Source organism: Camelus dromedarius, chromosome 8 (genome assembly GCF_036321535.1).
Source record: "Camelus dromedarius isolate mCamDro1 chromosome 8, mCamDro1.pat, whole genome shotgun sequence".
Taxonomy (NCBI): domain Eukaryota; kingdom Metazoa; phylum Chordata; class Mammalia; order Artiodactyla; family Camelidae; genus Camelus; species Camelus dromedarius.
In genome coordinates, this window is record NC_087443.1 from 50,018,921 (window position 1) to 50,031,795 (window position 12,875).

Sequence of the window (12,875 nt, forward strand, 5' to 3'; positions counted from 1 at the left end):
CACACAGCCCTGTGCAGCAAGACCCTGGAAGCCACAGCTTCAGTCTGCTTGGCCCAGGCTCGCCCCTCTTACTTGCAGCACTTTGAAGAATAGCCACCAGCTTCTCTGCCTTTCCAGCCCATGAAGCCACCCAGGACAGAACTTTGTGTCTAACAAACAAATGCAGTCATCTCAGGGAAAGCAGTCAGTTAAAATCTCGTAAGTTGTCCACTCTATGTCATGCAGGATGCTGAAAAAGTGGGCACAGCATGACGGTTGACCAAAACCAGTGTCACTTAATAGACCCAAATAAAGTTGAACCTTATTTAGTCTTCACTAAAGTGGTATCATTTCCTGAATTGGCAAACATGCACCTTTGAAAAACTTTCAATCTGCACAAAATGTGTTTAATGACTTACTAGATGAATAGGTCTTTTCAGGGCAGAGAGTCTATCTTCTAGGATTTTCCCCCACAATATCAAGCATTATACTTCGCACATAGTATTCAAAAGTATTACTGACTTTTGATGGTATTAGGATTTTTGTCCACACTATTTCTTGTGCTTCTCCAGTTGATTTTGACCTCCTGTGTGTCATTTTTATCTTGACGGGGTCTTTCTGACAGGACTGGAAGATAGGAATTCTTCTTCCCTCACTATCTTAGAGATCAAATCACTTTCCTGAGAGTACAACATTCAGGTCTGTGCATATTTAACACAATCTTGAAGCTTTTTGGTACCAACTCACCAAAAGATTTTGGATGATGCCCCCCCCCCACCACCATCGCCTGCAAAAAAATAGAATATGTAGTCGGCAAAGCCCATTACCGATGATATAATCTCTTTTTCTGTGTGAACTTTACGATTTTTTTTCTTTCCAAAATTAGGTGTGGCTGTCTTGGCATCTATAACCAAAACGATTATTCCTGGGTATCAGAGATGAGAAATTTTGTAATATCTTAACAGCTATGACACGTAAAACGCATAGAGGGTGGAGTAATCTCAAAGATCAGTATCTAATCCCTCAATGTAAAGATGAAGACTCAGTCTTGGAAAAGTCAAGACTAGCTAGGGTTCAACAGGAAGTTACAGCCAAACTGAGAGCAGAACCTGGTCCGTGTCAGTTTCAAGGTGGGTATCTCCACCGGAGGAGCTTGGTGTTGGAGTGGGGCATCAAAGCTGCATTTATAGGGTAGTTTACAAAAGACTCAGAAAGCATTAATTACCACACCAAAACAGCAGGGGATACTGATGAAGAATATGGGCGGGTGTTAGCTTCCCCTAGGATTCCTTGATGCCCTATTTGACACCGATGCTGATACACATTCGGTTTTAAACATTTTCTCTTTATGGTTTGATCCACCCACGTCACATGTAAGTGGGTGCTGCTACTGATATGGTTGGAACTCTCATCAACCTGCTGAAAACAGTTAAAACATATAAAATCATGCTCATTTAAAGGCATACCATCACCTAGAAAGCAAAGAAAATACTTGCCTCATCTGTCAAAGAGGTGTTACAGAGACCAAAGCCTTATGAGAAGTCTTTAAACACCCAGAAAGCACGGTGTAAAAATGCAAAGAACATGTTTCAGCACCACTGAAACAAGTTGACAGAGAAAGAGTTTTACCTGCTGAGCTTGGAACTGAATTTGAAGACTGCACCTCGCACAGCACAATCAGTACTCAGTCAATACTCCTGAATGAATTACTGACAGGCTTTTTAAAAATCAGAATTATTGTAAACTGATGCTGCCTTTTGGGGGGGTCACTTTTTTTTAAATCTCTCCATGTATTAAAAAAAATTAATGACAAGAGTTAAAATTACTAACACTTTTAGTACCCACAAACACAAAATGATCATTGTATGGAGATTATATCAGTAGCTAAACTTCGGTCCTTAATAGGTATGAAGCCTCAGTTAAAGCCTTCCCCACTTCTTCCCTCAGGTCTGAGGTCTGACCACTTTTATCTATTGGGCAAGTTTTTATTTTCATGTCCCATTTGGGGCACAGTTATTCTTTGAGAACATTCTTCAGATGTTATGCATTAGGCAAGAATCAGTCGTGATCCTGGATAGAAATGACCACAGACGTGGTTGGTTTTACCAATCCGCAAATTACCAACTGGCTCCTAAATCAGCAAAGTTCTCTGACTGTCCCTGAAAGGTTTGGAAGCAAAGCTGAGAGTGCCCTCTTATGGCAAGTGGGAAAAAAAGAAATGACTTCATTCTCCATTGTGACTTCACTTAGTGGCACTGCCCACGTAAACCCAGGATCTTCAAGTTCCAAGCTGACAGAATATTAACTCGTCTTCTCCTTGCCCTGGAGGTCTGTGAAGATCTTTGCGTTCTGCTCAAAAGAATATATATCAAACTCAGTGGAAAAGAACAGTCAGAACGCCTACCAACTGGTCACAGGACTTCTTAAGGCACCAGCTCCAAGCTTGTTCTGCACTCTGAGCCAATGAGGAGACAAAACCACATGAATGCAGCTAGGGACATAAGGACATAAGAGCCTATGCAGCTGTGCCAGGAGCAAGAAGCTGCCCATAAGGGCAAACGCACCATGTAACCCGAATGTGGCAAGAACGACCATGCAACATCTCCACTTCTAGACTGGCCCACGTACTGAAGAAAAATCCCTAGAGAAAAGCTGAGGATGGAGAGGAAGAGAAAAACACTCCAATAAAAAGGTGGACTCTGTAGAATGTAGCCTCTGCTCATTCCCACAGTCTGGTGATGGGAGCTTTACTGACCGCAGGTTCTCAAAGGCACCTGAGGGAGACTCCACGGCACAACCAAAGAAGGAAACCCAAGTCACCTATGGCACAGAAGCCATTCTCCAACAAGCTCTCTCCCACTACGGACGGAAACCGAACAAAAACATCCACTCACTATCCGTTCCTTTCTGGCCTTATACCCAAGAATCTTGTACTTAGTTAGCCAAACCAATTTGCCTTGGTCAAAGAGAAAGGCACGCTCTTCCTTTAGGTTGACATAATGCCAACAAGGATTTTGGGGACACGTATCCTTCACAACTAGTATAATTTTACTCTCTTCTATGGTTGCCGTGAAAAATCAGACTCCACCTCAGACATTCCCAGATGTGACTTGTGGATCTAATTTCACTTAGCTAAATGACAGAGTCCATCCATTCTTTTTCACACACTCTGTCCGTCCGCATACATTTATTGACTCGCTACTATTCCAGGCTTTGTGTTCAATTCTGGGTATACGGAGATGATATATCTTCAGGCTCACAGAGTAGTGGGAGAAATCGCATTAGACCCCCAAATTATGTTTTGGGGGTCCTATGGTGGGACATGTCTCTGCCAGCTTTGGTTGCTTCACTTGTTCAAGGAGAGAGCTGACTGGACAGTCCTTAAATCTACGGCCACTACTTGCAGATGGGGCTAGTCACAGCTTAGCCCCACTCACAGCCTCGCTCGGTGGACTCGGTGGGATTTCCAAAGTGTCCCCCACCCTTCCTTAGGTTTAAGACCACCCTCCGCCCCTTGGAAGACAATCGAAAGTTCATGGGCAGTATCAGTGAAGTTTACAAGGAGTAAGGAGGAAGGGGAAAAGATGAGAAAGAAAGCACAAGTCCTGCCGAAAGAAGAGAGGGAAATTGAGGATGACTGTTAAGTAAAGGAGAACTCACACATGCACATAATCCTTCAGGTCTAGGAAGCTGAGCTTTATTGAAAAGTTTAAACAAGACCTTTCAAATTTAACAAAGCAGTATTATGCTGTCTTCACACATTAATGTCAAGTATCATTTATTACTGCAGCTAAAGTAGCTATATCAGAAAAATAGCAATTGTTCAGAGTGCAGTGGTCACTCTGTCCATCTGAGAATATTGTAAGGGAACAGGGCTGCAAGAGAAGCAGGTGGACGTAGGCTTCCTGACACCAGGATGCAAATCAGGAGTCTCAAACATCTGGACACGTACAAAACTAAAAAACAAAACGAATCCCTGAGCTTCAATCTGAAAGCATTCATGTTCACGTTCCTTTTGTGTGAGACTGAACTAGGACGTCCCTCCTGGGCAGCCTTGGGCTTCTGCTTCACAGATGTCATCACTGGGCTACAGGAGCTGGTGAAGAGTACACTAATTTCAGGAAAAATAGTGGTGTTGTCTCTCCACAGGACTTTCCTTCTCAAACGAGTGGATCAATGGCCTTGGACTGCTGGCCTGCCACACATTTAAGAGTTCACAGATAGAGATGACTGGGTGCATTGGTCTTCAGGTTATTTCAGATACAGGTGTTCTTGTTGCTGATGCATGTAATTTATTTTTGAAGGCTCCAGCAAATGACTTCACTTGATCAGAGCAATTTCAACATTTGCTAATGAGCAGCTCTCACAGTTAAGTTTGATGGAATCGTTATGACTGACACAGCTGGGGTGTCCCTGCATCTGACTCTGTACCTGCTGCATGAGAATATAAGGTGTCACTTAGATCCCTAAATACAAGGCCATTTAACTGAGAGCCTTTAAGGCAAAGAGATGAGAACTGGGTACTTATACACAGAGCTTAGTTCAAGTCAGTGTCAGATTATTTACTGATGAACAGCACAGCTTAAAAATTCCAACATGTGTCAGTGTGTCCTATGTGGTGGGGTAAAAAGGGAATACAACATATTCTAAATTGTAAGGATAAACAGAATGGTCACAATCTTTCACAAGGCAGTGACATTTTAAAAGGGAGGTTGAGACACCAGCTTCATATTCGGCCATGATTAGACAAAAAAAAACTTAAAAAAGCAGATGCAGTTCTAATCCTAACTGGAGAGAACTGGGCATCTTCAATGCTATAAATTTTTTTTGGATTTAAAAATACAAAAGGATTAGGAAACAAAAAGTATTTTAGAGAAATTAAGCAAATTTTGACATGACTTGACAGTAAATGTCTCCAGTCTGGCTTTCACTGGTACTTCTTCATTAGATTTATCATTTCATCATAGAGCCGCCACGGGGCATCCAAGCCCCAGATGAAGTCTAGATGCTCCCACTCAGGAATGTGCTTGTGGTACACCAGTTTGGGGATCTGGGTCAGTAAGACAGTGACGTCCTTGTAGTCCGCGAGCCAGTCCTGACCCCCGCTCCAGACAGTGGTCGGCACCATCATGTCTTTCACATTGTAAGCGGGAGGGTAACTCTGTAATAAAAACCCATGGAAAGCTTTGTCTTCATTGTTTTAATTGACCAAAATACAATTTCCATGAAACACTGATTATCAAATCTGATCTGAGACTAAAAGACTAAATTTTGAAAATTGTTCTCAGTTTAATCTGAGTTGCTATTACTGGGACCAGAAGAAGCCTAACCCACAACAGAATACTAACCATAACCACTGCTATGCGTATATAAGAGTTGTTACCCTGTGCTGGGCATGGTCACACATTTCAGCCCCTGGGAGGAAGGCGTCCTCCTCCCAGGCAGTTGATGCCGAGCTGTAGAACCAAACAAAGCGGTTGGGAAGGGACTCTGGAGTCATACCCCTCCACCTCTCCACCTTCTGGGATGTGACACAAGTCACAGAAATTCTCTAAGCCCCAGTTTCCTCCTCTGTAATAGTAATTATAATAATCACATCTATGTCACAGGGATATTGCGGGACTTACATAAGAAAAACATGGGCAGAGTACCTCACACTTTAGAGCCCTTCGCACTCAAAAAATGGTCAAGTTATCTGCATATGGAAGAAACGGCTTAAGCAATGCAATCTGGCCAAGGCCCCCCCCAGCTACCAGGTATCCTGATCATGACGGATGACAGTGATGGTGGTTGACCCAGAGCCAGGGGAAGGACAAAGTCCACAACACAAATTGCAAAGCTTCGCTGTTCTGGGACTGACGGAGGGAAAAGGAGGACCATGTATAGTCAACGCTCCCAAACATCTCCCACAGCACCTGAGCCCAGCCAGAACTCTCATACCTCACACTGGCTTCCTCGATGAGTTTTCAGGGCTCGTGTTAATTCTAAGACTTGGAAGACTTTACCTGGTTGTAATGAAAATAATTCTTGGCACTGCTTCCCCAGTCAAAGGCTTGAAACTTATGCGATTTAACACTCTAAAGAGAAGATAATTGGGGGGGAAAAAGTTATCTAACACAGAAGTTTGAGATAACACCACAGGTTGCTAGAGCTAGCCATGTCTTCAGAAACCAAGTTTACACCGATACCCCGATTTGTTCTTCATTTCCAAACTGTAATTTAAAATAAAACGGCATTATTTTTCTCTCCTTTCCTAAATGACTCAACTTCTCATGCTATGATTGGAAAGTAGCTATTACATGACACAATAAGCAGCCACACATATATGCTGTGAATGATAACTCGTCAACATTGCAACCATTGGAGAAATTTTATGGTGATGTTTTCGACTGAAATTTGAACCTTAAACTTTTTCAAAGTGCTAAATGTCTTACTTGGGAAAGAAATACATATTACATATTATATATGGATTAATCTACTTTTATATATATTAATGTGTATTTATGTGGATAAATATTTTTATATTAGTATGTAAATATATTAATTATATATTAACATACTTATATTGATTTATAATAACACTATATCATGTGTACATTTTTATACATAATCACACATAATCGCCATCATATTCCTACATATCCATTTGACAAGTTGTATTATTTAATATTATAATAATTTTATTTATTTAACACTTTTTCTTGAGTATCAGTACCAGTATAATCACAAAATTGTATTGCACACTAGAACAATTCTAACTAGTTGGGGATACTAGAGCCATGAAATGATATTGTGTATGAAATTTAAGTGTATGCATATCTAGAATATCATGATCTAAAAATATTATCAAAAAGTCACTTACTTGTATATTTTGAAATAATGCAAATCCATACCTCCTCTATAGTCTCAAGTTAAAAATATGTCAAGAATTAAATCCAAAATTAGTGAGCCAAATGAATTGGAAACTGTTTAAGCTTTGGCCAGAGGGCGGTGCCTTATAAACAGGAAAAACCTAGACATTCTTTGTCAGAACTGCTTTTTTTTCTTTTTTTTTTAGTATATATATGTATATAGAATCTATATTCTCTATTGAATATAGTTGCCAGATATTGAATATAGCTTCCTGTGCTATACAGTATGAACCTGTTGTTTATCTACGTTATATATAGTAGTTAGTATTAGCAAATCTCAAACTCCTGATTTATCCCTTCCCACCCCCTTCGCCCCTGGTAACCATAAGTTTGTTTTCTATGTCTGAGTCTGTTTCTGTTTTGTAAATAAGTTCATTTGTCTTTTTTTTTTCTTTCAGATTCCACATATAAGTGATATATGGTATTTTTCTTTCTCTTTCTGGCTTACTTCACTTAGAATGACAATCTCCAGGTCCACTCATGTTACTGTAAATGGCATTAGTTTATCTTTTTTATGGCTGAGTAGTATTCCATTGTATAAATATACCACAACTTCTTTATCCAGTCATCCATCGACGGACATTTAGATTGTTTCCATGTCTTGGCTATTGTAAATAGTGCTTCTATGAACATTGGGGTGCATGTATCTTTTTGAATTAAGGTGTCCTCTGGATATATGCCCAGGAGTGGGATTGCTGGATCATATGCTAAGTTAATTTTTAGTCTTTTAAGGAATCTCCATCCTGTTTTCCGTAACGGCTGCACCAAACGATATTCTCACCAACAGCACAGGAGAGTTCTTTTTCTCCACACCCTCTCCAGCATTTATTGTTTGTGGACTTTTGAAGGATGGATATTCCAACAGGTGTGAGGTGACACCTCATTGTAGTTTTGATTTGCATTCCTCTGATAATTAGTAATATTGAACATTTTTTCATGTGCCTATTGGCCATTTGTATGTCTTCACAGAGAATTGCTTTTTAGGGCTTCTGCCCATTTTTGGAAGGGGTTGTTTGTTCATTTGTTAACAAGTTATGAGCTGTTTTTATATTCTGGAAATTAAGCCCTTGTCAGTCTCATCTTTTGCAAATATTTTCTCCCATTCCGTAGGTTGTCTTTTTGTTTTGCTTATGGTTTCCTTTGCTGTGAAAAAGCTTCAATTAAATAAAATTCTACTGGTTTATGTAGTAAAAGACAATGTGATATTAGATACTACATGGGAAATGTTTAGCATCTGTTTTCACCATTGCAAATGCCAGATATTAATACCTGCAGCATATTTAACAAGCAGAATAAAATACGGATTTACAGCACCTGTTAGCGCATCTGTTCCCTAGCTCTGTCAGTGAAAATATATCAATGAAGCTGTCCTGCCCCTGTAGACAGACCTCAGTTTGTCACTTTCTCACATACATCTTTAGCATTTATATGTAGCACCGGGAGTGAGTGTAGAATACAAAGGGAAAATGTGCCTAGATTCAGATTAAACTTCAGATTTGACTTTTGTGCTCAGAGTCACAGATTTCAAACTACCCCCCCCAAAAAGGGCATCTCAGGAGGAGGGAAATATATTATTTTACATCAATATACACAATAGCATGCCACTGTCATAAATATAACAGGAAGAGAAAACTGTTTATAAATAATATTCAGTGGAGAAAAGTCAGAAAATAAAATTGAACATGCGCTATGGTCCTACTTAAATGATAATCGTAAGTGGATAAAGATCAGGTGGAAATGCTTATACTATTAGGAGAGACGGTTTCTAAAGCGACATTTAAAAATTATTTTTACATCCTGTTGGTAATGAAAATGTAAACAGGTCCAATCTTTCTAAAGTATAACACAGTCTAGAAGTCTGAAAGCTATGCCTACCCTCTGATTGCTAAGTCTGCTTCTACGATGTACCCTAAGAAAGTAATCTGCCTCATTTGTAAGAATAGATCTCTAATTTAAGAATATTTGCCCCAAGATGCTTCATTATTGCCAAAAAACCTATTATAGTAATAATAATAAATTCAAGCAACAAGAAACTGTCCTCCCTTATAAATACTTTAAAATTTAGTTACTGACCTGAAAAAGTAGTATTGATTATGGCAGACACTGCTACTTGCTCCCCCACCCCAGTGCCCCTTCTTGCCTTCTTCCTTTCAGTAATAAAATCCCTAAAGTGTTTGCTAAGCACATGGCTGCTGGGGTAGCAACCACCTCCCTCCTGTGCTTCTTTCCTGTGGGCTGGGACTGCCATGGAGGTGACCTGGCTTCAACCAGGCAGAAGACACCAGCAACCCAGGGATGGCACTGCTCCAGTGCAGAGGGGACAGTCACACTCCACCACCACAATCATGTGCCTCTGATGTCTGGACTGAATTCAGAGGAGGAGAAATATTTATTTAGGGGATGTATTTTAGGATCTTTGATACAGCAACTTAGCCTGTATCTAAGAAATACAATGCTGTTTAATTAAACAAAAAATAAAGCTATTAAAAAGTGCATGTAGCACAATCCTACTTTTGTCACGGAAATAATTATACCAAAAAAATGGTAAGATTACACTGAAAGAGTTCAGGACATGCCACCACAAAATACGTTGCTTTCCATGATGATGATTTTGAGTTAAAGGCGCTAGAAAAACAGCAGACGCGAGGACACTGACCCTTTTTCTTTCTAAAAGCAGAGATAAGGCTCCCATGTGAAAGAAGCCCTCCCTACACCAGAAGGAAGAGACGTTCTTCTCACCAGAGTCTGAGAGCAGAAGCTGGGAGAAATCTGGACAGAAAGGCCTTGTGAAAATAAGTCTCATTTCTTGTTAAGTCTCCCACAACTGCCACTCTCTGTTCAACCTAGCATATAAGCACTTAGGTCTCGCTACTTCTTTGGGTCTTCATTTTTCTTGTGAGGGCTCCTGTGCACACATAAATAAAATTCATATGCTTTTCCCCTGTTCATCTGCCCCATGTCAGTCCCAGTCAGAAACCCTAAAGGGGTAAAGGAAAAATCTGACCTCCTTGTGATACCCAAATACTAATAATAGTTACCCCTGGTGGTAGACACATGGGTGATGTAGTTTCTTCTTTGTATTCACATATTTTTAAAAACTTCATAATGAATATATATTATGGGTATAATAAAAATTATACTAAACGTCCTTTTACAGTGTTTTAAAGAGCTTACCTAATGAATATTTGGGGTTTTTTTTTTCTTAAGTAGGAGGTTTCAAATCATAGAGAACATCAGATCATATGAAGTACTTACTAAATTACAGATCCCAGGGACATACCCCCAGGAATTCTGACTCTCAACAAGTCTTTGGTAGGCACAAGAATTGGTATTTTATATAAAGCCCTAAGTAATTTTGAACAGCACTGTAAAGGTACGTCAGGGCTGGCCTTCCTCAAATAGGAGCAAGTTCCTGGCTCTGGGCACAGCCAGCAAGGGAGCCAGAGATTCTGGAGGGTTCTCTGAAACTTGTGAGTTTTATAAAGAGAGTAAGATTTACAAACTAAATTTAAAAACTCAGTGAAGAACTAGGCTTTACAACTATTGAGAAGTGAATGTTAATTACTTAAAAAAAAAAAAGATACATTTCAAAACATACAATGGATAAAATGGCCTTCAAAGGCACCCCCAAACTTCACACCTGAATTGTCGCCCAAAGCCTGCCAGCATCCAGGCCCTGCACACCTTCAGCAGAAGCCGCTCCCAGCAGGTCCCAGGGCCGCCTGCACCAGCGTGTCCTGCACAGGCAGAGAGGAGCAGCCCTGGCCAACAGCCCGGAGTGGGGAGAATCGAGAAGATCCCACGAACAGCTGCACAGAACAACTATTTTCTTGACAAAGAGATGACACAGAAGGCAGAAGAGCAAATGGCAGGGATGCTTCTGCAGTGACTCTGGCTTCAGAAATGTCTGTGGGGCACATTCCAGTGCGGTTAGGACCTAAATCCACAAGGTCACCCCTGGGCGCAAGAGCAGTGCTCTGAACCTCAGCCTGTGGCCTTTGACCTCAGCCAGCTGCTTGATAAAAGGGCTGGAACGAGAGCAGAAGCCTGGACTGCAGCCAGTCCCCGGGCTCTACGGCCAATCCAACGCCACAGAGGAACCTGCGAGACAAAAGGCTGAAGGAATGCCAAGCTGTGACATTCAATGGAGGACGCAGTCCAACAGCCTTGGCCGCCCCTTCCCAAGAGCCTCTGAAAGGCCAGGCCTGGCGGTCATCTGTGCTCTGCTGAGGCCTGGAGAGGCCACGCGTGGGTATTTCAGCATCTGCCTTCAGCCTAGGACAATCGTCCTCCACACAAGGGTGCACTGATCCTTGAGGGACAGAAACTGGGCCTTTCTGGAAGACGTCCATTAGCTAAGAGGGTAACAATGTACATAAACATAGGGGTATTTTGATGACCAGGACTACAAAGGGGAAAAAGTGACTATAAACAGAGATGTGGCTGAGGAGAAAAGCAGGGGCCTGAATGAACATTTGTGGGTGAAAACCTGAGGACATTGGAAGGTTTCAGGATATCCTTCCAGAGGGAAGTGTCTGCTCTTCAGCGTGTCATGAGCTGCCGGCATTCCACAGGCCCCTCTTCTAAACCAGACCCTGGCACTGAGTCACTACCACTTAACACTGGGCCTCACAGTCACAAAAAGGGGCTAAAAGCCTCAGGCACAGTCTTGTCTGGTTGGGCAGGGATGCGTCCAGGGAGAGGTGAACTACGGCACCCCCAACAGACAGGGTTCCTGGGACAACCGAGGAAGGACACTCAAGCGCCAGTGATGTCCCAAATCCGGCTGGGCAGAAGAATCTACTGGGCGGAATCTTTTGAAAATACAAACTCTCTCCGCTCAGCACCAAAAAGGAATGAACTACTGATGCACATGGGTTGGGTGAATCTCAAAATAATTATGCTGAATGAGAGACGCCAGACAAAAGCAAATATACACTGTATGATTATCCTTAGACAAAACTCTGGAAAGTGCCAGTAACTTACAGCGACAAAAGCAGGTAGGTAGGTGCTCGGGGCTGGAAGGGGAGAGGGTGGGGAGGGTGTTAAAGGGGGCCTCTGGGGGTGATGGATATGCTCACTGTCTCAACTGTGGTGATGGGTTTGCAGGTGCATGTTATGTCTGGGTCAAAACATACTAAACTGTACACTTCAAATATTGTATGTCACTTACACCTTGATAAAGCTGTTTTTTAAAAACTTAAAGTACAAATTCTTAAGTCCAAATGAATTAGAATCTCTAGGGATGGGACACAGGAGTCTTTGTGTTTAAAAGCCTGGATTGAACAGCTCCACCACAAACCCAATTCCCCTTACTTTTTCAAAACAATATTTTATTAAAAGATGTACTTTTTTTTTAAATGGTTGATTTACAATGTATTAATTTCTGGTGTACAGTATGGTGATTCATTTATACTGTGCTATATAGTAGGAACTTGCTTTATCGATTTTACACACAGTAGTTAGCATCTACAAACCCCAAACCTTCAATTTAACCCTCCCCTCCCCTTCCCCCACCCCCGGTAACCAAAAGTTTGTTTTCTATGTCTGTGAGTCTGTCTCTGTTTTATAAATAGTTTCATTTGTGTCAAAAGATGTACTTTTAAAGGCAACTCACATGGTTCTGATGCAAGCAATGACTGCCAGGTGGAAGATATCCACCACATCTTGGTTTGGAGCTTAAATGGCGAGTTACTTCATATTTAAAAAGAATTTAGGGCAGAAAATAGTACAAATAATATGTTCTGAGGTAGAAGCAAGTCCCTGACATATTGTCAGGTGGAAAACGAAGGAAGCTAAAAAACAGTAAGTAGAAGAATAAATCCATCTATTTCCACATTTCTATTCACATCTTTAACCACCTCTTTCTAAAATGATGTACAGCAAGAGATATGGAGTAGAATGCAAGGATATTTCATATCTCTGGCTACACATTTTCTGTCTCTGTGAAGGATTAAAGAATAATTTCATTTTTCACCTTAAGAG

The 12,875-nt window shown here is 41.1% G+C and overlaps 1 protein-coding gene across 3 annotated transcripts in view; it reads right to left on the reverse strand.

Moving 5' to 3' along the window:
• Window positions 1–3,654: 3,654 nt before the first annotated feature.
• The window catches only part of LIPA (lipase A, lysosomal acid type), a 38,397-nt gene continuing 29,176 nt past the window's right edge, over window positions 3,655–12,875 (reverse strand). For all 3 annotated transcript variants that reach the window (XM_064488197.1, XM_031461367.2, XM_031461366.2), the window contains 2 exons: window positions 5,985–6,056; window positions 3,655–5,140 (listed from right to left, as the gene is read on the reverse strand). In XM_064488197.1, coding sequence (XP_064344267.1) covers window positions 4,907–5,140; window positions 5,985–6,056 — 306 coding nt within the window. In that variant the 3' untranslated portion in view covers window positions 3,655–4,906. The remainder of the gene's footprint in view (window positions 5,141–5,984; window positions 6,057–12,875) is intronic.